Here is a 25,187-nt window from a genome sequence, read left to right as displayed (position 1 = left end):
GAAGCACTGATGACGTAGACAAACGCCAATCAGATGAGTTAAATTCGCTGTCTGCGACGCTGTAACCAATCGCGTGCTTAATTTCATCCCCGTTTTACAGAATTCAATTTATCTGCGTTTTTGCTTCGTGCAAGTTCCATCGCCTGATCACTACTCGCAAAGATATATATGCATCTTTGGATATAATAAAATTCGACCAAACGGACAAGTTGAATTTATAAACATTAAACGAATGAAATTAAGAAACTAGCTAATTGCAGTATAACATTTTAGAACTACCTTATTGTTATTTTTAAAAAAATTGCACGCAATTAAAGTTTTTCTAGTAATTATATATAGTAATATTAACAAACAGATTCTGTGGTTTAATTCTCCTATGCCCGAATTATTAATAACCTTGATGTATATTAATTATTTAGAATTTTAAGCTTTTAGGTAACTAACTAACTATAATTTGTAGTTATTTTGTACCAAAAGATGACATAATGTGTACTTTGTATACGTATACATAATGCAGTCAATTAATTTCATTCAAGTGTTTAAAGAAAAGCAAAAGATGACATAGATGATATAGACGACTGCTCATATAAAAAAAAAACATTTAGAATGTATTATTCATCTTATACAGGAACGTAGGATGTTTTAGTTACAAAATCGTTGTGAAAAAATTGACAAGCATCTTTCTTTGGCATAAGGGTGGGAAATTTTAATTTTCATTTGGGATAATTCAAAATCACAGCTGGTTTTTTCCTTTCTTGTGCCAAAGATGGTGCAGGACTTTTTTACAAGGGTTTTATGACTAAAACTTCATTACACATTACACATACATTCAATAAAATACTTTTTGGAACGGTAGAAATAAACTTTAGACTTCAGTAACTTTTGTAACCATATGCTACCAAAAAAAAAAGGGGTACATTACTTTTCTTCTTAATCAATTGCTATTTTTGATAAAGAAGCATCTATCTCCGTTACTATTATTACTTTATTACATTTTTATACGTTCATCAGAATTTTTTCAAATAAAACTAACTTTTTGTCGGCATTTTTAACTATAAGTAAGCGTCTTTGTGATATTAGGTTTGGATAATTGATTAAATTGTTTGTGGATCATATGCAAAATAACGTATTTTACTGTGGTTACGATTTGATCATTTTTAGCAGATTAATATGTTTTATATGGTTTAATTTATACGTAATCAAATCAGAAGATTTCTTACGTAAATTCTAAATAAACTTTACTTACTATCGTCAACCGACTTATCTGATTTAGGGATATCAAACTCCACATTATGACAAAAATGTTAAATTTCTTCGAATATCATACTCTGATAACGCAAATACACGATTAAATAAAAAGAACACGACAACAACAAAACAAAAATAGTCTAAGCCGTTATACAAAAAAAAGGTTTTGGCTGAAGAGGACCTTGAAAGTACAACTCGGTAATTCCCAACTATAAAACTGATTTCACTAAGGTCTAACAGCATTTTAGTACTAGCAAATTGGTTAATGAAAGAAAATTAATACAATAAAAAAAAAGTTTTTAAATCAAAAGTTGAAATTGTAGCTCGGTCATTTCTAAATATACAATTGTTCACAATGATTCCCAACAACATTTTTAATAAAATTTGGTACTTTCAGTTCATTTAATACGAGCGAAATTAATTTACCAAAAAATAGAAAAAATGTTTTTAAATTAAAGATTAGAAGTGCATCCCACACATCGAAATTGAACCCAGAATAAGTTTAAAGAACACAAAAAAAAAGAATGGTAGTATTCATTCGTTTCAAGATGAACATCAAAAATTATTAGAAAACAAGCAAAATTGTTATAAAATAAATGACCCCAAATACGTATTCAAACAGCCTACCTTTCGATCCAATAACTTTCAGACCATGTTGGCCTAGACAGCAAACAGTCCTATTTTCAATTAAGTTCGCTTCAATGTTGTGGAAATGGTCAGCAATTTCAGCAGAACATTTAAGAAGGTGGTCTAAATCAACACCAATTTGTCATCTTGTAACTACTACTTTCTGAAAAAAAAAAACAAACAATTTTCTAATAATATATCGTAGTCGTTTGTATTTTATAAAATAAAAGTTTTTTTGAAGAATAAATCGGGTCAAAATCTTGAGGAAGTAGGTATCGTATTATCAAATGCACAAATCGGCACTAAAATGGATAAAGTTTTTTTATATTTTATCAAATATAATGTGTGCACACAAAATAACAAAGTTCATTCTAATTGTGCAAAATCATTTGCCTAATATTTTAAGTAGGAAGATATTCTCTTAATTCGAGTTTTGTGCAAAACCAATCGCAACCTCCGTGTAAACAATTAAAAAATTAATTAATTGTAACTATAATCGGTCAGTATATTATATGTACATTCCAGTAAATAAATTTCAATCATTTGAATCTTTTAAATTAAATGGTAAACTGAAAAAAAAAACACGGAATTAACTTAAAAACCCCATTACATGTATATACAAATAATTAACTTTTATAAAAACAAAGTAACAGTAAACAATGATAAAATTACAAGCAATTCAACTATAATTTTTAGTGTAACTTAATGCAATACGAATGTAGTGTCAATTAACATTTATAAAACGTGAAAATATTTATCGAGAACAGTCGCACTTATTTGTTACAGAAGACTTTATAATGTCGAAGAAATGTATGTTATTTGAAAAAAAAGATGAAGAAAAGGTTTTGGCTGAATTTGGAATAACATCACAAACATTGGGAAATAACATTCAGGCAGTTAAAGAATGGCTGAAGAAACAATCGTATCTACCGGAAATTCACGGTCAGTTGCAATTCTTTTTCCAAAATACTTTTATATAAAAGTTTATTTATACACAAAACATCCTAACTAATGTAGCGAGTCTAAATTTAATATTTTCACTATCTGACTTGGACACTTACAATATCGTATTCGGATGTTCTTAGATGATAACGTTATCAAAAGTTTCTTGTCGTATGGTAAGTTCAGTGTGGAAGAAACTAAAGGGATTTTAGATTTTTATTACACGTTTCGTTCAACTTTTCCTGCCCTCTTTAAACACCCCTCGGACAGCGAAATGAAAAGGGTAGCGGATATATTGTAAGTATAATAATAACTTTGAAAATAATTCCTGTAACATGTAACGTAAGTATCGTTATTATTTTTAACAGCTATTTCATACCGTTACCTTATCAGACAGAAGATTTGAAAACCATCCTTTATGCAAAAATAAAAGACGCCGACCCCAATCATTTTGACTGGAATTGTATCATCGCTCACATGTTAAATGTTCATGATCTCATGATTGCCGAAGGATTTATAGGTTTTACGATAGCAATAATCGACTTATCGGGTATAAAAATGGCCCACTTCTCTCTAGTAGATATATCCATTTTAAAGAAATCACAAACTTTGATGCAGGCAAGTGAAAAAGTGAAATACGATAGATACTAAGTAGATATTATTCGTCTGAAAATTTTCTTCAAACTACTGCTACATACATCATATTAAGTTGTATGTTAAGTTAAAGGGAATGATGTTTTATTTTTCGTGAACGATCCACAGACAAACATACGAGATAAATTCTAATTATGATTAAATTCGATCGCATTTTGAACAAACACAATTTATCCTTTTTAACAGTCTTACTAGGTACGATGTCATTAATTAATCGTTAAAAACCACAGTATCTAATACCTATTACGCCAACCAACTGCTAAATTTCGTTTCAGTGGCAAACTGCTAAAACACAGTTGATTTACATATAAACATAGTATGTAAGTACCTACAGTTCAACCTAAACAACCTGTATAAATATTTTTATTATTATTATGTACTATTGTAAGGTTAGAAGCGTTCGAAATGTGGTGTTATAGGCGGATGATGAGGATATCGTGGGTAGAAAAGGTTAGAAATGAAGAGGTATTGGAAAGAATAGGAGAACAGAGGACTCTATGGAAGTCAATAAAAAATAGGCGAGATAGGCTGGTAGGACACCTTCTGAGGCATGAAGGTCTAGTCAGAGACATATTAGAGGCAGAAACAGGAGTTAGGAGGGGTAGAGGTAGACCTAGATTAGATTACTGTTCGCAAATAGTTAAGGATGTAGGTTGTTCTAGTTTTAGGGAAATGCGAAGTTTAGCTCAGGATAGGAAAGAGTGGAGGTACGTGTCCAACCAGTCTTAGGACTGATGACCTTATGATGATGATGTACTATTGTATTGTTTGCAACGTATTGATAGGCGAAATAAAATGAAATCATTTATTTACCTATTGTAATTTTCAGAAGGTTTTTCGAAAAAACTTTAAGGGTGCCTACATTATAAATACTCCACCTGGATGGGATGCCTTTTTTAAAATCATCTTACCCGTCATTAATAATAAGAAAATAAAGGTAAAAATATAAAAAAAGTAATATATTATACGGCACAATAATTTCATTGTTGTTTGTTTACAAGGATAAAAAAATCGTTTAATTTTCTAGATTGTCGTTGATCCTGATTCATCAATTTGTTTTAATTTATTTTCAAAAAAGCTACTACCAATCGAGGCAGGAGGGGAAGGCGTATCTTTAGAAGAGATGCAAAGTACGATGCAATATATATCTACATAAGTAATAAACAGGCTCTCAAAGGCAAAAATAGTTATAACTTATTTACAGCGTAAATTTTATTCACGAATTGTTTACAAATCGATGCTTTTCGCTCAAAGAAAATTAGCAATTTGAAGATCGAAAAAAAAAAAAAAAGAAATACGCAGACACACGCACACACACATTTAATAAAAAAATTTACATACATATAGATACATATTTTTAGAAATCGTGAAAGAAAAATTCATGGAATACAAAACGTACTTCGATCATTTACAAAGCATTAAACTGGATGAGAGGTTTCGTGGAGGACCCTCGACGGATAGTGAGATTTTTAGCGGTTTACAGGGACATTTTCAAAAATTGGAAATCGACTAATAGCTAATAGATATTAGAATAAATAATCTATCATGTACCACTTATGTACCTACACACATATATGACTAAAAGCTTGGTGGAAATTATGTAGTTTAATTTAAAAAGTCTTATTAAAACAGTCAAACAGTCGATGTACAAAATCTCGAATTACAATCGTTTACGTTCGCATTAACAATACAATGTCTTTTCGAAGTCTGATGCAATAATCTAGAAAATAACACTACATTTTCTTCATTCGTTGGCGCATTTCTGTACGTTAGAGCACTATCGAGTCTTCTTGCAGTTGACGAATTCCTAAAGCAACATGCGAATGCTCTACGGAACTCTTTTCGAAATTTCCCTAAAAACATGTCACGTTAAAATAACGATAAGAAGCTGTTTTACTCCAAAAATAATTGTTTTGGACAATAAAACAGTTATTTCGTTATATTATTCTCGAGTATTTTAAAACGGAACAACTACTAAAAAGTCGAAAGTTTATTTTTTTATTTGACGAGAAAGGAAAAACACTCTGTTTAGATATTTAAGATATGTATGCATTTTCCAAAAGTAAAGTCCGTTTTTGCCCCGGCTCATTATTTTTAAGAACGTTGGGGTTTTAATTTTGAATGATTAGCCACCAATTTCTGAGTTAAACACATTTTTCTAAAAGAAAACAACTGCTACATATCACGAATTGTCAATTAAAAACTGCTCACAGAAGGGATGAACAGTAGGTAAGTAGTGCATATTGCGATGATACTCACCACTCATAAAATTATATATAACTGGATTAACAGCACTATTGGCATAACACAACCAATGGGAAATTAAGGAAAATGCCCTATTCGTTTCACTATTTGTTAAACCAACCGTTAACCTGCAAATATGTCATACATATAGCAATCCTCGAGAAGAAAATTTTTAAATATGCATATTTGTACAACGACAAGAAATTCGTATGGTGTTTTGCGGAACTGAACTAAATAAGAGACACTATAATCCAAAACTTAAAAAGCTTAAAAGCCTAATACGCGTTTTGAAACCCACGGCCATCCTCACATACTAATCAATCTAATAAACTGAAAAGTTAATGTTGCAATTTTAGACTATTAAAGAGCAGGGTGAGCAGTTTGAGGGAGTGAATTTAATAATTCGATACGACATACCTAATAAAGGATATGCAACATACACAACTCATTAAACAGTTAGATTCACCAGCACGACCTGCTTACCCCTAGTACGGTACCCTATTTAATAGTTTAAAATTGTACATATGTTTTCATTCGTAATTGGATCAATTTAGAGTCTAACTGAGGTCGTTATTTGTTTTGATATTTTATGTATATTATATCTATAATAAAAAAATTAGTTGACTATTTCCAAAACAGAAATATATATATGTATGTATATTTAACTTAAAACTTTCTTTTCCACGAGTGATAAAGTTATTTTGTCACATTGGGGTCTTCAACATCTGACAAAAATTATTTTTTTAACTTTTAATACGCGCGTTTGAAGATAAACAATTATTGTTAGAATACGAAGAAGAAAGTTGAAAATAAAAAACTCGGTAAACATCCATACGCATAAAACAGTGTTATGTTAAAACTTATTTTTACCTTAAAACACACAACAAATGAACTGGTAAGAAACAAATAGCGAACATGATTACTACTGCAACCAGCATTCTCGAAGCTTTTCTTCTAGAGCATATTTGTCTAGACGAACCTAAAGCATTGATTCTCATTGCGAAAGTCGGCGAGTTTCTTGTTGTTATATCTAAAAAATCCTTTACTTAGATTTCACAATCGTATTAGAATAGCACCGCCTTTGATTTTTCAATGTTACTTAATTCGTTAAAACCAAAAATGAAAATTAAAAATGGCGGTGACAAAGTTGAAACAACTTTTTAGTGGCCATATATTATGTATCTTCTCCATTTTTAAAATATAGGTATATTAATTATAAGAACGTCTCTAACTTTTATTTTCAATACAGGTATGTTCTCACCTGTACTGTGACTCCCACGTTTGGGGGTCCATAAAACTTTTATTATTTGGAAATACGTTGCGACCATTAATACAAGGGGAATTACGTAAAACAAAATGATTTTTATAATTGTCCAAATTGTATCGGTTCTAGTTGACCAATTCGGTTCGCATTGGGTAAAAAATATTGTTTTAAAAGGTAAAGTTTCGTCAGGAACCGTTCTGTACACTAACAGTTCCGGAACATCTAAAAATAACAATTAAGTACCCATATGTATTTTCTCCGTAGCAATAACGTCAAAACGAATAAAACAAAAAAAAAACATTATCCACTAATCAAACTTAAACATAGCAGAAAGCTGTATAGACATAATACTACAATCGCTAAAGAAGATGCCTTTTGAATATTTCTTCCGTTGATTAGAACACTTAGATATATACAAATACGGACGAATAAGTAACCAATTTAATTCCTTTCTGATACAACTGTTTCATGCAGAGAAAAATGGTTCTTGTCTAAGGATCTTCACTATAAAAAAAACACTTAAAGTACACGAAATTCCATAAAACGTTTAATTACCTAACTGTAAAAAGTAACAAGCGATACTCAGTTAGATTTGTCAGACTTACACACTTAGTTTTGTGGATCAGACTGTCTAACTGAGGGTGCCGGAATTTCGGATATTTTAATGTTTTCATATTCGAGTTTTTATCAAATTTGGGATACCATGTAAGAAACTTACCAAATAATAAAGCAAAAGACCAAATTATTCCGATTGCAGTTTTAGCTCGACCCATGGTCGACTTAAACTCTATAGGGAAACATATAGCGTACCATCTCTCTAGAGATATGAACGTCAGAGTCAAAACTGAGACGATAACAGAGACATTCTAAAAAGGCAATTCGGAAAATTACGTTGAAGTAAACAAACACAGCATGTATGTGACATCCGTCTATAACGAGACCTAAGATTAACATACCAAAAGAGAAAAGCTACAGGCAGTGCAGGATAATTTTCTTAAAAAAATGTTTTCAATCACATCTTTTATTAATCTGGTATCAACTCTGGTATAATGTCATAGAGATTTAATAACTTTTTTCAAATATTACTTTAACATGAGATAATTTATTTCACAGATTTTGAGATTTCTAAGAAGAGCACACTCACCTAGGTATAACTCACCTGCAAATATACTACGATTTTGCACATTTCGTTACCAAGAAACCAAGTGCTAGTAACATCCCAAATAACACTCGGCGGTAAACACCAAACGATAACAAGAAAATCTGCTACCGCCAAATTTACTATGAAATAATTCGTTATCGTTCTCATACAGTGGTTCCTATAAACCGCTAAACAAACGAGGATATTGCCGACAAAACCGATCAAAAATACTACAGTGTGGAGGGATATTATGAGCCATGTCCAACCCTTTGGGAAAATATACTCTTTAATATCTATCTTATACTGATCAATATCAGCGGCGGAAATCGTAACATTTTCAGCACTCGAAGTGTTCATATCTTCCTTCCATAAACTGCGATGTTACGAATTTATAAACAACCCACTAATTTTATTTTTTTCTTTTTTGTTTCGTTCAAGTTCCTAAAATTAAGGCACTGTATTGAAGATTAGAAACTCTAAAGTGTTCATAAACGCATTTTTATTATGCACGTAATTTGAATTCTAAATACAAGTTTGCCTTAAAGGTCGCCACGCGTTGTCGTCGTTAGTATTTTGTCAGAAAAATACGCAATTATCTCTCTAACACGGTCACAACGTAACCTACAACCATTTTATCTGCGAAAAGTCTGAGAAATGGGCCGTTTTCAATCTCGATGCCGGAAAACACTACAATTTAATGATGTATTGGAGTCAATAAGAAACAAATTTAATAAAATAAAATTGACAATGAAAATATAGTGCGTACTTATGTACATATGTACGTTTAGCCTGGGACTACGTAGTTTGAACCTGATAAACTTTCAAATGTATAAAAGAAATATACCTACAGGGTATGCACAATCATTAGTTCAAATAGAAGACGCCCTAATTTAAAACTTCACTCCACCTCAATTAAGTTGTTTTAAATGCCAAAAAAAATAACCATGTTCGATTACTTATGTAATTACCTATTTATACAAACAATCTACCTTTTTTTATCATATACCATCTTCACTTTCTCAACTTCAGATACAAATTGAGGACTATACCTATTTTTTTTCAATATCAATAGGCTGGTAGGACACGTTCTCAGGCATGAAGGTCTATTCAGGGACATATTAGAGGCAGAAACAGGAGTTAGGAGGGGTAGAGGTAGATTAGATTACTGTTCGCAAATAGTTAAGGATGTGGGTTGTTCTAGTTTTAAGAAAATGCGAAGTTTAGCTCAGGATAGGAAAGAGTGGAGGTACGTGTCCAACCAGTCTTAGGATTGACGACCTTATGATGATGATAACGAAATATCAATTCGACATAAATTGTCAGAGAAAATTGCATTTGTTTTATTTCGTTTTTCTTTTTTCGTGGAACACATTTAGCCCAACCCAAGTGAAAATATTAAGAAGCAGATACCTCTTTATATCACTTTTATTCATATATTATTCATGACATGCTTTATCTTATGAAATCCAACAATAAATAACATCGCGATAGATCATTCTTTACCCCATTCTGACACTTAAATCTATCCATCTTATTTGTAATTTCTATGAAGAAGATTGAACCATAAATAAACTCAAACAACACACACGTTAACATCATCCTGCTAATATTAACAACGGCATTATTTTCACTTTTTTTTTAATGACGTGAGTTATTAAAGTGTTTAACCACATTCAAGCCTGCCTATCTTCGCCTTATACACCACACCATGCACACAAGTTGAAAATATTAAGAAGACATTTATTATTAGTAATCACTCCTTACTGTTACAGCTTTATCTAATATATCTGTTTTAATTTATTCATACACACAAGTACCTTCCCGTACTCCAGTTTACTGTATCTGACGAATCAGTAATTGATAAAAAAAATTCTCATCATCATTTCTAGCTAACGGTGAATTTCATCGATTCGATAAATTATCACGTTCGTCTAGAGAAGAGATTCCTTTGAAACAAAGAATAATAAAGCATTGGATTGTCTTTATTGTTCCATCTCAAGCTCAAATAAAATCACACTTTAAATGCCGTACACACGTATGTACATATTTACGAATGTTTGTAATTGTATATAAGTACATTACACAACATTATTAATTAAATGAAATCAAAATTGATTTTTGCAAGGAAAGTTTTGTTATTTTCCTTTTAAATTTATTCAACATTTTACCAATTCATTTCATTTTTCTGCCTTTCTTATCTGAAAAATAATAGATTTCGTTGCCGCTAATCACGAATCCTGATGTCTGAAACTAAATTTATAAAAAAAAAAAGTAAACTGCGCTGAAACGAAACTAATCAAAAGTTGCTTAATTAAACAAAAAGAACGATTCTTTCTTTAACCGATGAAGTTGTAAAGCAATCATTTTTAATACAAGTGCCTACACATATTTCAGAGTAGGTACATTAAAACAACAAATTTCTTGACTGAAATAATACCAATAATTTATTAAAATATATTAACGTCAAAATAAATTTAGATTTATGAATCTTCTATTAGAACGTAAATAAATCTGGAAAAGTTTTCCTACCTATAAGTAACTGTTTTTCTTGTGAGTATGACATGCACTTATTTCTAATGTTAAACATTATTCCGTTTAATTTATTCGTAAAGTTTGGTAATATTCAGAAAACGAAAACATTACGCAGTGTATTATGCCTTTAACGCTTGTTTTAAAAGAAATTCACAACGCATTCTTTACTCGAACGTTTTTCCAAACTTATTATGATTCATTACTGCTTTCTACCTCCGTAACATCACTTAGGAATTTAAAACAATAGATTCCATGTGAAAACAGCCAATATATATACATATGATTTTTCTACCACTATTAGTTTTTTTTATTAAGTTGGTCGCATGTATACATCAGATTCGATTACTGTTCGCTAATAGTTAAGGATGTAGGATGTTCTAGTTTTAGGGAAAAGCGAAGATTATTATTATGCGTGCTTATGATGATGATGTAGGCATATAAAATTAATTAAAATCGTACCGAGAAAAAGGGATGACTAATTCGAGATTAGAAGAACGGGGTAATCCACGAGATGATTTTTGTATTACTATATAACAGGGAATGCTTATTAAAAAAAGTAAGCAATTCATTGACTGAACATATATCTACAGTGGGTTGAATATGTATTAGGTAAATGCTAAAAATTGATTTACAGAATGTTAACAGGTCATTAAAAAAAAAAATTTATCAAATGAGTCACACTGTCAATTACAAATGACGATAATTAACACTTTGACTAACAAATATTATTAATACATCAACGCTTATTAATTTTTTTTATTTTTATTTACTACGTACACGTACAACCCTTACCGTCATTGTCGCGATTATCAGTCTTCTTTGATGAATACGAAAATTGTCATAAATTATAATAATTTAGAAAACGTTAACATGGGAGATGACTTACTAAAATTTGTTAATTCATCGTGAAATTAATTACCTACGCGTCCTTTGGGAACACAATCAATAATAGCATACATAGGTCGGGCATATTATATGACAGTACGGGTAAATAAATTATTGCGAAACTTTAGCGATCCGATTAGAATAGGTACCTATAAGGCTTTAAGAATAATGACCTTCTAACAAAAAAGACAATCAAATATTCAAATTTCATTACATTTATTGTTAAAAGAATTATTATTTCCACATCCGCATCTACAAATGTCACACAAGCGAGAAAACAATCAAAGTACAATTTATTTTATGTTTGAAGAGTGCTCATCTTTATTATTTATTATCCTATCATATAAGCTATATTTCAATATCATTTTTCGATAACTGTTTGTATCATTATTCTAAGGAATACAGTATAAAATTGTAAAAAATACAGATTAACAAGTTTAAAATTCCGTCCATTTTGGCTACATCAAATATATCGGTTGACAACCCTTAAGGCAAATTTGTTATTTTTGGATTATCTTGATAGAATCGAATTTATCGAGAACTGATAAATCTGTAATAGATTTAAGTAAAATTTCTCCTGTGCATTTTAATATCATTTAAAAGTGTATGCTTGAATTGTTTATACAAGAATATCCAAGGAAATTTAAAGCAGTTCACTTAACGGTTTGTCGATTTATTTCTTTACAAAAGGGTGTTAATTAACTCTATAACAACAAAGTAATTCTATCGCAACGGCCGGAAGGTTTTAACGAATCTTTTTAATTTACAATATCGGCTATTTCAATATTAAAAACTGCGCTGCGAATTTTTTTTAAATAGGTACGGCAATAAAATTGATTTCATTCGATTAAATAAAGATTAACGAGAATACTATAGAAAGTCACATAAATTAAAGGACATATGTCTCGCAAAAGAAGTGCCTAGGTATTAGATTTTTAGTCGTTTAAAAGAATTAATACTGCAACTTAAAGTTAAAATTTATATTACCTATACTATACATATAAGTGTAGTACATACCTACATTAACTTGGAATTTAAAATTAAAATAATTAAACTTTTGTTTTCCGGAATATGAAATTATCAATCACTTACCGAGGATGAGACAGGTACCTATACTATTTTTTTCGAGCAATTACGTTTGTTCAAATAATCGGTACATACTTCTTTCAAAACAAATTTTAAACTTCCCAAACTGTCTTCCACTTATTTGAATGCCTTTCGGGGGTTTATTAGAAACAAATCAAATCCATATTCGTTTAAATTAGAATTACGTAATTTTTACATATTTTTCATCATTTAATTGCACACACAATGCCTAGAAACGAGAACACTTATTTTGATGTATAATGATCTCAATAAGTACCTACTTAGTACTATTCTATCACAACGCAAACTTCAACTTTAATGAAGAATTTTTGTTGGCAAACTGTGACTCCTACGATCAAAATTTCTTTGAATACGAAAAGTGCGCAAACGCAACTATTTATTCAACAAAAAATCTACAAAACAAATATTTTCACACGTGCCCGTTATAGTTTATAAATTATTTATTAATTGTTACTCAATAAAAGAACGTACAATACCAAGCACGTAAGGACCCAACTATGTATAATGTACACATATATTGTGCATAAATACATGTACTACATATATATATATATATATATCTAGACATATATGTATATCACAGGTCAAAAATTAAATGTCCCGTTATTGACCGGTCGCAATAGACATTTCAGTAATTGGACATTTTTTTTACAAACACCACTATTCAAAAATTAACTAGTTAAAAAGTAACTAATGGTGTTATATTAAACTTTTTGCGTGTAAGATCAAACCATGACGATTAAAGATGGAAAAAAAAAACTAAAGATGATGCGATGTTCAATATATGCTTATGTACCAAACCGAATCTCATTACAGTAGGTCATCATCATAAGATCGTCAGTCCTAAGACTGATTGGACACGCACCTCCACTCTTTCCTATCCTGAACTAATCTTCGCATTTCCCCAAAACTAGAACAACCTACCTCCTTAAGTCTTTGCGAACAGTAATCTAATCTAGGTCTACCTCTACCCCTCCTAACTTCCGTTTCTGCCTCTAATATGTCTCTGACAAGACCTTCATGCCTTCTCTATATTACAGTACACTACACTTAAATTTAAATTCTCAAACATCGATAAAATAATTCAGTTTAAATAAAGCCAAATAAAATAAGCATAGTCAGACGCATAGTTGTCAGTTAGGCGGTGCGGTGCACCGGAGCCCCAAGCGTCAAGGGGGCCCCACCATCACGTCGAAAATAATAACGGTTAAACAGAAATGTATATGTATATTTTGTATTTAATCTATTGGTTATTGTATCGTAGTTTAGACATTATTTGCATCTTTGTACGATAAATGGAATTTTTCAACTGTCGTTAAATAAGTGGCCCACATTAGAAGTGATCAAATTTATAGTCGTAATTTGAGTGTCTCTCTTTTATTTTTTAATTAGTCGTCTACCACAGTCTCCAATTTCTACTTTGAATACAATAATAAGTAGATGTACACATTTAGATTAACAAACAACCCACAAAAAAAAAGAGGAATTCAATTTCTGCTATTATCCACAAAATATCATGCAAATGAAAAACTTACCCAGTCATGCTGAAGCAAACTATCGTAATTTCAACTAACAATAGTTCCTGTTTGCCAGTCTGAAACAAGTTAAATAAAGTTAATTTCTTCATTAATTTCCTTGCGGATCAGATACAAATGCCATTGATAACAACAAGTAAACAGTAATCAAAGTATTTTTTCCTCAATAATTACCTTCGCCAAAATGTTATAAAATTCCACAAAAGCTGGGAGGTTGTTGTATATAGGGGAGAGAGAGAGGGTTGTTAATTAGGATGACAAGATGACAGAAGGGTGTACGGAAGTCTAAGAAAACGTGACATAAAAGCACAGAACATTAGCATATTAAATTTATAGTTTAAGGATCGCACAATAGACAATAAGTTTTATCTGAATTTTAATTAGGTAGCTACTCACATATGTAAGTTTTTAACATTGCAAAAGTCCTCAATTGTTGAAAAAACTGACTGTTACATACCTAATCTGTTCTATTTAAAATGCCTGAACAAATACCATAAGTACGCCATTTTGTTGGGTATTTTTTTAATATTATCCATACAGTATGGCAGCTTCTCCAGATTTACATTTGTCAATATTTTATATATTTAATGTGGTAAGTATATACTTACATAGTAAGAAAAATTACACGGCTCCATTACGACGTTAAAACAATTGCAAACACACCAGCAGCCACAACTTATTATAACGTACACAATGCGTACACGCGTTTGCGTTAGACACGATCTATATCAACTTGCAACCACTGAGCAAGTAATATACTCAATATGCGTGAACATATCTATGGCTGCAAACAATAGTGTATTTACTATACGTTTATGGTGGTAATAATGGTTGTCTCGCGCGGAAAAAAATAACGAAAAAGGTGAAAATGCATTCTTTACGCTTAACACATGTGCATTACGGTTTGCATACTTCAATAAATAATTTACTTTTAAATGAAATTGCAATATAATTATGCATACACAATTGACTGTTTTTGTTAAGAGTAATTATATATTAATTATTTATATAATACGTACTTTCTGATTCTAGTTTTTTAAAATAAAAAAAAAAGAAAATTCACAAAGCATTTTAATTGATTTGAAGGCCTGTAAAAATATTAAAACCCTTGCTTATAAGCAAAAATAGATTGTTAATTATTATGAATTGTAATATTTCATTAAAAATTCAAATTTAAAATAAACTTAAGTTGGCTAACACTCTACCGATATTCAAAGGCTACCCATCCTGACAAAAATATGATAAATATAACCTCTACGTTGACTGAAGTTATATTTGATTTATAATTATTTATAGTGGATAACAAAACTGTATTCTTGCTAATTATACGTGAGCAACCTCAATATTTAAAACATATTTATCTTTTATTATGCGAAGATAACTACATAATAAAATGGGGACGGGAGCAAGTGCAGATGTAACTAGAAATGAATACGTGTCACGGTTCGTAGGAAAAGAAAATATTTCATCAAACGATCCCTTCTGGAATCGTTTCTTGGCATTCAATAGTCCCTCGTTAATTATCAAGTATTTATTTTATTTTACATACTAATAAGTTTAACTAGTATTATTTTATGAATTGTTGTAATTTCAGAGATCAAAATTTCATGCTGGAAACTAACAGTAGAACTCAGTTTGAGCAGTTAATAGAAAATAATTCATACTCAAATAATGTAGGAACTCTTATTAAAATATTTCTATTAAAAGTATCAGAACTAGTAGAAGCAATTGATACAAGTGAGTAAGTATTTTTGGTGATAGATAGCTGCTTTCTAGTTTTACAAATGATTTGTTTTGAACTCATTTCAGCAACTTATTTATTTGGCAAACTCACAATGCTTTATATATTATAAGACATATTTTGAAATACATGGTTGAGAATTTAACAGAAGAACAGATACTTCAACATTTAGAAAACAAGTTTGAATCTGCAGAACAAACGAGAACTTTTATTGGATCATTAATTGAACTTCTTGTTGATATACCAGTTGTTGAAGTAACTTATTTATTACATTTAGAAGTGGTAATTAGTTTAATTATACTATTGGCTGTGCAACTGAATTCAAGTAACACAGACAATTCGATTATTTATCATATAATAATGAAAGGTACACATAATATTCATGCTCCATTATTGGTCAAAAGGCTTTTACAGAATTATATTGATCAAAAAAAGTTGCCACCCAGTGTAAGAAATTATGGACATCACAGCATGGTCTTTGGTAATTTTTATTTGCTTTTTTTGCTAGACATTTCTTAATATGTTTGTCTTCTTTTTAGGAATTGCATCAGGTTTGTGGTCTATTATTACTTTTAATCAAGAAAAAAGAGATAACCCTGCTGTTAATATGGTTGAAGAACCCCTTGCTTCGCAAAGTTTGATGCTGCTATTGTTATTAATAAATATTTCTATAAATGACAGCAATCCATACCGCCAATGCCTGTTTACTTGCAGTGATAATTCAGGTAGTAATTACTTTAAATTATTCATAACACAAAAATCAATTATTTTATCATACATTATCATATATTTAGGCACTATCACATCGGGTCTAACAAGCCAGGTGACTTCTTTTAAAATTGATTATAATAAACTGTTTGAGGCCCTGCACAGGCATGGAAATATGGACAGTGTGACTTTATTAGAATATATTTTACTGCATCGTAATTTATCGTTTAAAACTTATGTTGTACAACACGACAATATAGATGAATTGGTATGTTCATAATATCTATAAAATGTGCAAATATTTTAATAGTTATTTTTTCTTAGATTATCCCAACTCTGAAGACTTTATACAGCATTCCAAACTGCAATTCGCACCATATATACATGTCTCTTATTATTTTACTGATTCTGAGTGAAGATGATGTATTCAATAAAAAAGTACATAGAATTGTAAGTATGTATGTGTGTATTATTTCTTGTTTATTGTGGATGTATTTAAAATTCAAATTAATTTAAAAAAAGACCGATTCACCAAGCAAGCTACTAATTAAATCATTAAAAGATATTACTGTAAATTAAAAAAGAGCCGACGTTTTAAATGCTTGTACTTTTAAGAAAATAAAATCAAGTTCATGGTTTACCGAACGTAACATTCCCGACATATCTTTGGGTGGTTTGCTGGTGCTGGTCATCGTTCGTACGATTCAATATAACATGTTGAGAATGAGAGACAAGTACCTTCACACCAACTGCTTAGCAGCGCTGGCTAACATGTCTGCTCACTTTAGCGATCTTCATCCGTATGTCTGCCAGAGATTCCTGTCGTTGTTTGAAACGCTTGCGAAGAGATACAGCAGACTACAAGAAAAATTAAAATTAGAAAAAGAAAGGTCTGGTGCTGGCGCTAATGTTATATCGATAAACGAGGAGTCGAATACGGAGCAAGACATAGTTGTTCTTGAAGAAATACTTCGGATGGTCCTGGAAATATTAAATTCGTGTCTGAGCAGCCAGCTAACAAAAAACGAGAATCTCGTGTACACATTATTGTATAAAAAAGATATTTTCGAGAATTACAGAAAAAACCCAATTTTTGCGGATATCATGAAGAATTTAGACATAATCATTAAATATTTTTCTGATTTATTAGAAAAGAAACAGCCGCAATTAGAGAACGACTACAATGAAGTATTTTCTTTGATACGTGCAGAGTCAAAATACTGGCCAAAAGAGAAACTTACTGTAAGATTTCTACTTGATATTTTTAATACGTTAAAATTTCCCGTTTGTCTTCTAGAAATTTCCAGAGCTCAAATTTAAATATGTCGAAGAAGATCATCCTGAAGAATTTTTCGTACCTTACGTTTGGTCTTTGGTGGTACAACATTCATTACTACAATGGAACACAAACGACGTCACCCTTTTTTCGCCTATTTGTTAATAACTTCGTTATTATTAATAAGCATATTTTGATTTTGTATAGTACTTTTGAACTCATTATCTAAGTAAAGCAGTTGCATATGGGAATATATCGTACAATAAATGAATAACTTTTTTGGTAACATTGTAACAGTGATCTAAATGTTTAAATTTTCAGAAAACCAGTTAATGATAAAATACGGAAATCGTACTATATGCACTTACACACATTAAAAATTGTTCCTCTATTCCTACGAAATAATATCCATTTTTCTGTCCATGTATTTCAACCAATATAATTTACGTCCGAAAGCCTTCTCGTGTCTCAAAGCTGAGAGAGTTTGATAAAAGGTAGTTTGATAAGAAAACATAATAAATTTACAGTTGGACATGTTATAAAGCCATTCTAAAAGCTGAAATTATAAACGATAAATTTTATGATTCAGATTTAAAAGAAGTGCGTTCTAATATCTTACCTGTGGCACATATTCCTGCCATAAATTTGTCTTAACTGCACCATATACGCTGGACGGAAACAACGTTAAGGCCATGTTACTGTCCTTTATAATCTCTAGGGGATTAAGTATTAAGATATCTTGATCCGTTAGAAAAATGAACGAAATTACAATAGTACTGCAAAGAAAATTTAATCGTTTTTCTGTGCTCCCGTTGTCCACTATGAGTGCTTGAGTTTGACCTAGCAGTTCTAGAATCCACACTCTAACTGAAGGATCATTCTTGTATTTTTTAATAACCTTAACAACTTCTTGTAAAATTACTATTTGTTCTCTGTAGGCATACAAAAGTTTATTCATTATATTATAAGTCATTATAAATATTCCGATATACCCCTGAGTGTAGTCTTCTACATTAAAAATCTCATTTAACCAACTAAAGTGATTTTCTTTCGAGTATAGAGCTTTTGCAATCCGAACTTTTACGAACAACAGAAATTTCCATATCGACGTTCTGTCCAAGTTAAATTTTGAAACATAGTTTTTCGACAGCTCTGCAGTCGTTTTTAAAATGCTTTCAAAACTCTGAAAGATAAATAATTAAGAGTATCTCATTACAATTTTTTATGTTGTATCTTAGATTTACTGGACTCTTTTGGTCTGCATTTTTTATAACGTAAACTAAAACGTCGCTAATAGTAGCTCTATTTGCTTCATGAATATCATGTCTGCTCAACGTGCTTTTCAAACACGTGTTTATAGTATTAAAAAAATGTTCGTCTTCATCGTATAACTTTAGGGAATAAGTTAAAGCATTCTTTATAAAAGGCCTCAATATCGCAGGCTGTATGCTGTCGCATAAAAACCTCAAGTTTTGAAAAACATCCAAACACTGCAGTATAAAACAAAATTATAATTAGTTTGTAAAAAGAAAAGGTCTTTTGCTATTGTACCTCATGTTCGTTTGTTGTCAATGCGACCACGATATTTTCCATAAAACGTCGGGCAGATCCTGATGACCGAACTTGATGAGAAGCAATACAAATACAAAAAAACTTGGCTTGTTTATAATGAACTAATTCTTGTAAAAAACACCAGTCCAAGGGGGGTAACGGCTTTTTATATTCTAGACTTAAAACTCTCAAGCACTGCAAATAAGCTGCATTCAACTTCATCTTTTGCACCTGTAATATATACAATAATATACAAAAGAAAGAAAAAAAAGTACCATTAACAAAATAATATATAGTCGTACGTTTAATTTCACGTAGTTTGTTATGGCTCTCAAGGGACTATAAACTGATAAATAATTGTATGTGTCGGGTTCTCGTCCACCTTCTGGAACCTGGTAAATTCTAGGTCGAAATTCGATTATTTCTATCTCAATTAATCTAAATAGCATAGTACCGATGGCGTCTAAAGTGTCTTCAGGAGAACTTTTTAAAATATTTATCCAGCATTCGCCTGCAAAAGAATTAATATAGAAATGACTTTAAATCCATTAAATACCGAGAATATACAATGAAATGCAAGCAGCATTATCGCCCACGCAGAATGACATAGGCTTCAGAGCGTGGATAGGAATTTAAAATAATTTAGGTTCAATTAAATTTAACTATAATATTAATAACAACAAAATAGAAATAAACCACTGTTTTAAACTTACAGTTAACTAAACCAAATGCCGGCAGAACATCATTTGTACAAATTTTATATCTCTCTGGCATAGTGTCGCTTATGTCTTCGATTTTGAAATTACTTAGGCCTTCGTAAGCCGAACGTCTAACGTTTTTATCTCCCGATTGTGTGGCGAATTCCCACAACAACGTCGTGACTTCTTGTGATAAACTAACACATCTTTCAGATTCTTCAAAATAATCGGGTACTGTGCTTACCAAGTTACAAAAACTGGAAATAAAAAAAAAAAAAAACATTCAAAACGTACAAAAATTACCAATGAATTCATAACGATTGACAAATAAGCAATAAAAAAACACCACACACCTTATTAACACTCGATCTCTAGTATCTGATCTGAATTTTGGAAAAAGTTCCTTTAATGTGCTAAATATATCAACAATCCCAGCCTTACACAAGGCTGAAATTCCTTCTAAAGCTAACGAAGATGGTAAAGATCCATTCTTGTGCCTATATTTATTCAAAACTTCAGATAAGAAACTCACTAATTCGCCCCCATATAATTCCGGCCTACAATACTTAAATTTAAAATTAACAGCTACCTAAAATTACTTTTCTGCCTTTACCTTTTTATACATATTTCTCTCAAGATTTTCGACTTTACCACATTAACTTCTAAATCCTCATCTAAAGATATCTTGTGTATCTTCTCAGTCAACAAATTTTGTAAATTAATGTAATATTTTGGGTCTAGGTTCCAAATATCAAAATGCAACTTCATTATAAATGTCCGTACTGGAATGGTGCTACTCCTGAGTGACTCCAATGTATGAAAGATGAAAGGAACGTTTTCTTTGCAGATTATTAGATGCGGAAATGTCTTCAATAATATGAAATGCATCTCTGGATTTTTTGTACATGAAAGTTTGTACAATACAGCTGTCAACAGTAATGTTGAATAACAGTTGTGTTTCTTTACCAGATGTATTAGAAGTTGAAGCAATTCGTTAATTGCATTTTCATTTAATGATTTGAATAAAATCATTCCACATAAAAATATAAATAAATTCTTTGAAAGCACTTCATTCATATTACTTGAGAATCTGGCAAGCCAAAAGATAAATACATCAGCATTAAGATAATTACAAAGTGTATACAACTCAAATGCTATGTGCAGGTTGTACTGATTACTTTTTAGCTTTTTAACAAGACAATTAAACGTTAAATTATCCTTTTTAGTTCCATTATTTATCTGCTCTGTTATTTTTTCAATTCTAATTATCATTCTTTTAATATATTTCATTTCTAATAAGTCACTCTTGAAGACCATCCAATTAAATAATGATATCTGTAAACACCTCAAGGACAACTCATTAATGTCGGCACTTTTTAGAAGCATTTCACCTAAAATTATAAATTAAATATCAGGAAACTTCTCTACAATTAATCATTATGCATTTAAACTTACATAAAATTAGTAAATCTGTTAAATAATTCACTGGGCAGTCAATTAAACTGCTAGAAATCAGTAGAACAATTAAATTAGAACTACTAGAATGCATTAAAAAGTTTAAAGTTTTCTGTAAGCTTCTGATAATACTTATAGGATTCAACCCAAGTTTAATTACATCATGTAGTAAAGATGACAGAAAAACTGCTAGTGCTTCAACAATGTACGTGCTCTTATCTATTATATGTACTTCAAGACATTGCAGCAAGAAATCAATTATAATTAATAATCTATTTGAGTTATGAAACTAAAAATTGGTAACTCAAAACAAACATCAAAATATATTATAACTATTTTATACCTGCATCCAGCTTACTATATTAAACATTAAGTTCATGTGCTCATTATCAGTTTCCTTTAGTAAAAGGTTCCAATACTTATAAAGAATCGGTGTATTCAACTGACTTTCTGGATTACAAAACAAATAGTAATAAATGGGCCAATACAGTTTTGTAATATAACTTCTAGAAAACGAAGTTATTTTTACAACAAATAGAGATTTTAAAGAATACAATTACCTCTGATTAATAACACAGGTGTTCTCAATATTATAGAAAATTTCCACACTACTCTTAAAATGTTGATTCATGACACTTACCAGGGGATGCTGTGGTGACCATAAATTATAATAGATCCCTTCATTTTGTACCATCTTAATTACCAGCATTTCATTTAGTAAATAACATAAACCACTGTATGATCTGCAAGATATATTTGGAATTTACTTTTAAATTTTCAGTTTGTAGGCAGGTAAATTACTCAGTTGCAACTATAGTTGAAGTCAAGTCAAGTAGTACTTTGTTTTTGTCTACAATACCATCCTGCACCAGTTTCAAAAGTGCCCTAGCAGCTGTGAGAGCAACTAATGAATTCTTATCAATACACTTCCTTTCCAAGAACTGTAATAATTCAAGTTGTCTATTTTCATTGGTAACAACTTCATCTTGCTTTTTTTCAATTACTGACACAAGTTTAGAAAATAAAGTACAAATATATGCTGGATTATCTGAGGCCAGCCTTTCTTCAATCTCGTTCATTTTTATTATCTACACAATGAAACGATGTACTGAAACAAATACAAGAAGTTAAGGTAATTTTTTACATTAGTTGACATTAGAATTGAGACATGAAGTTTACTCAGGTAGGTAGTACTCACAAAGTAAAGTAGTGTAGTAGTATTTACTAGAATTTTGTTTACTATTTGTTTAAAAATGAATGTGAGTGAGATACAGGCCCTTAAAGTTTTCTTAATCGGAGGAAATTCCGGTAGGTACGGCCCTGGCTTCAGCCTTCCGTCAGCTGTTCCCGCCAAACATCGTTTGTCTTAAAACATATCTTCCTAACATTATTCTAATGTATCAGACCGACTTCGGCGGGCAGGGGCATTAAACATACTCGAGTCTGTCATACATCTACCTAACCTAATGACGTCATCAATGCATATTTGGCGAGAACAGCTGACGAAGGGCTGCGGCCAGGGCCGTACCAATCGAAATTTCCTCCGATTAAATAACTTTAGGAGCCTGTATCTCAAGCTACATTGGTTTCCGCACGGAATTAATGCTACCACACGATTCTACTTGGTGAGTACTACCTACCTGACTAAACTTCATGTCTCAATTCCAATGTCAACTAATGTAAAAAATGACCAAAATATTAGACTATTAGACCTTCTTATGTCGGACAAGAAGAGCTAGTTAGTGGTAGAACTAGATTATATTTCTGTTCAGAAATAGAGGTGAAGCAGTGAATTAGTCAATTCAACAAAATCGGCAAATAAATGTCTAATTTAAAATTGAAAAATTGAAATTATTATAATGTGGAATTGGGAGAGAGAATCATAATTTTCTTGTTAAAAACTTCATCTATTTAAAGGTCTGTTGTTTTTCACATCATTTTTACGTAGCGGGGTTTTCCCAAACGTGACAAAATCGATTGATTTATACTAATTTATTGTTAGTTTACACCCGCTAATTATTTTCAACCAACCGAACCGGTTGATAACATTGACAGCAGCCATGAAATTATTTATTTTGCAGGAGTAAAATGAGTTTCATATACGTATATATTTGCGGCAATAAAGGACAAGAGAGATTGTGGAAAATACCTTTTTATTAATGACCCAGTTTTTAAACGGCTCAGCCGAATTAATTTTATTAAAATCACGTGAATATAATCTTCCACTTGGTCAACCAATGACTCCTGTTTTACGCGATTTGGTAATAATTTGTTATTTAAAATACTGTTTTCGTAGTCATTTGCCTTGATGTTCACTTCATAAATATACCGGGCGATGCAAACGATAATTTAGCTTAAATTTCATGTTCCTGAATTTGCTCTTCATTTCTAATTTCTATAAATTCCGGTTCTAGCCTCTTGAAAGAAAATTATTTACTACCAGCACAGTAGCAAAAACATCATTCGATTTCGTATAAGGAGAAGAGTTTGCGTAGTTTTTCATTTATTTATGATTTTGATAAATAATTTTTTCATCCACGACACTATAAGTTTTATTGCTTATTTTGTACTTATTACAGGTGTGGCGCGTTATAACTCTCAATCTGCCTCAACATTTAAATTTGTCAGTTTATCAGGGCTAAATTACGCAAAACGCTATTTCAAGGGAAATATTTCATGTAATAATTTTAAAATAATTGTGTAAAATGATCACCGCTTATGATATTGACAAGTGATATGTTTTCTTTACATTATAATCAAATATCCTAGTGCGGCTACCCAATACAAAAACAAAATTGATTTATACTTGTTTTAGAAAAATAATTTCCTATAAAAGGTTAAATACATATTTTTTTTCTGTGTTTGGAAGCCGTTGAGTTTAATAATATGATATTGAACTTTGGCTTTTATAACTCATTTTAAATTGTCAATGATGGGTTGATGTCAAATTATCGAACCTTTGGCGTATCGTCCTTCTCTAAGTTCAAGTTTAACTACAACAGTATTATATGTATGTATTCATACGTAAGTTGCCTCATCAACCTTGTCCAATTGCCGAAGGTTTTTGCGCTAAACAACGTTGCACTAATAAAAGCGCAAGCTTTTCATACCAACCTATTAACGGTAAAAATTAAAACCGATTTAAAACGTTTGATACGTAAGTAACTTTAATGAATGTACGTTTCAAATTGTTATGTGTACCGACTAAAATGTCTTTGTTTATTTAAAATTAATAACTATTGGACAGTTTAAGTGAAAGATAAATGAGCTTTAGTTTATGCATACTGTTAATGACCACATTTACTACTATTTTTTGTATGATGAGGTTTTAAAATCCCTTCTAGTTAGGTATTCACGATTACACTTAATGGTTACGTACTAGTAAGTAATGTCTTGTTTGTTTACAATTTTGAAGACTAAAGTAGCCATAAAATAAACAAATAAGTACGCAGGGAATATACGCAATTTCTAGAACCAAACAATTTCCTAGCAATACGTACATAAGCAATTGACAGAAAAGTGTGAACAATTTACCTGTCATTTCTATAATAAAACCCATACATCATCTAGTACATATGC

At 30.9% G+C, this 25,187-nt stretch overlaps 4 protein-coding genes and 1 long non-coding RNA gene across 12 annotated transcripts; 2 read left to right on the top strand and 3 right to left on the bottom strand.

The window, feature by feature from the left end:
- Positions 1-1,849: 1,849 nt before the first annotated feature.
- On the bottom strand, positions 1,850-14,943 carry LOC108742813. The gene is made up of 3 exons (XR_001938726.2): positions 14,788-14,943; positions 14,180-14,238; positions 1,850-2,038 (listed from the first exon to the last, which is right to left on the bottom strand). It is a non-coding gene; the product is annotated as an uncharacterized LOC108742813 (long non-coding RNA).
- On the top strand, positions 2,647-5,039 carry LOC108742811. Its single transcript, XM_018478140.2, has 6 exons — positions 2,647-2,817; positions 2,961-3,114; positions 3,186-3,435; positions 4,301-4,408; positions 4,499-4,601; positions 4,833-5,039. The coding sequence occupies exons 1-6, from the start codon at positions 2,673-2,675 to the stop codon at positions 4,982-4,984; spliced, it is 912 nt and encodes a 303-aa protein (XP_018333642.1). The 5' UTR covers positions 2,647-2,672; the 3' UTR covers positions 4,985-5,039.
- Positions 5,081-9,226, bottom strand: LOC108742812 (orexin receptor type 2-like). Its single transcript, XM_018478141.1, has 6 exons — positions 8,139-9,226; positions 7,698-7,845; positions 6,977-7,201; positions 6,586-6,745; positions 5,731-5,843; positions 5,081-5,324 (listed from the first exon to the last, which is right to left on the bottom strand). Exons 1-6 carry the CDS (start codon positions 8,475-8,477, stop codon positions 5,104-5,106), a joined length of 1,206 nt encoding a protein of 401 aa, XP_018333643.1. The 5' UTR covers positions 8,478-9,226; the 3' UTR covers positions 5,081-5,103.
- Positions 14,944-15,397: 454 nt separating the features above from the next.
- On the top strand, positions 15,398-18,190 carry LOC108742803 (dymeclin). 2 transcript variants are annotated; one of them, XM_018478132.2, is made up of 8 exons: positions 15,398-15,706; positions 15,774-15,920; positions 15,989-16,401; positions 16,460-16,645; positions 16,715-16,896; positions 16,953-17,078; positions 17,244-17,870; positions 17,926-18,190. In XM_018478132.2, exons 1-8 carry the CDS (start codon positions 15,573-15,575, stop codon positions 18,067-18,069), a joined length of 1,959 nt encoding a protein of 652 aa, XP_018333634.1. In that variant the 5' UTR covers positions 15,398-15,572; the 3' UTR covers positions 18,070-18,190. The 2 variants fall into 2 exon arrangements, with proteins under 2 accessions (XP_018333634.1, XP_018333633.1); XM_018478131.2 differs by having other exon boundaries at positions 16,460-16,896.
- LOC108742802 (focadhesin) lies at positions 17,395-22,883 on the bottom strand. Of its 7 annotated transcripts, XM_025974380.1 has the most exons (15): positions 22,807-22,883; positions 22,410-22,716; positions 22,169-22,351; positions 21,952-22,114; positions 21,609-21,897; positions 20,767-21,544; positions 20,507-20,710; positions 20,169-20,410; positions 19,758-19,966; positions 19,456-19,686; positions 19,149-19,394; positions 18,897-19,087; positions 18,524-18,836; positions 18,273-18,460; positions 17,395-17,486 (listed from the first exon to the last, which is right to left on the bottom strand). In XM_025974380.1, the coding sequence occupies exons 2-14, from the start codon at positions 22,685-22,687 to the stop codon at positions 18,299-18,301; spliced, it is 3,489 nt and encodes a 1,162-aa protein (XP_025830165.1). In that variant the 5' UTR covers positions 22,688-22,716; positions 22,807-22,883; the 3' UTR covers positions 17,395-17,486; positions 18,273-18,298. The 7 variants fall into 7 exon arrangements, with proteins under 7 accessions (XP_025830165.1, XP_025830164.1, XP_018333627.1 ...); XM_025974379.1 differs by having other exon boundaries at positions 18,524-19,087; XM_018478125.2 differs by lacking the exon at positions 22,807-22,883 and having other exon boundaries at positions 18,524-19,087; positions 22,410-22,790.
- Between the last annotated feature and the right edge of the window lie 2,304 nt (positions 22,884-25,187).

Source organism: Agrilus planipennis, unplaced genomic scaffold (assembly GCF_000699045.2).
Source record: "Agrilus planipennis isolate EAB-ADULT unplaced genomic scaffold, Apla_2.0 scaffold40, whole genome shotgun sequence".
Classification (NCBI taxonomy): domain Eukaryota; kingdom Metazoa; phylum Arthropoda; class Insecta; order Coleoptera; family Buprestidae; genus Agrilus; species Agrilus planipennis.
Note: the sequence above shows the minus strand (reverse complement) of the source record. Positions and strands in the feature narration are given on the sequence as shown.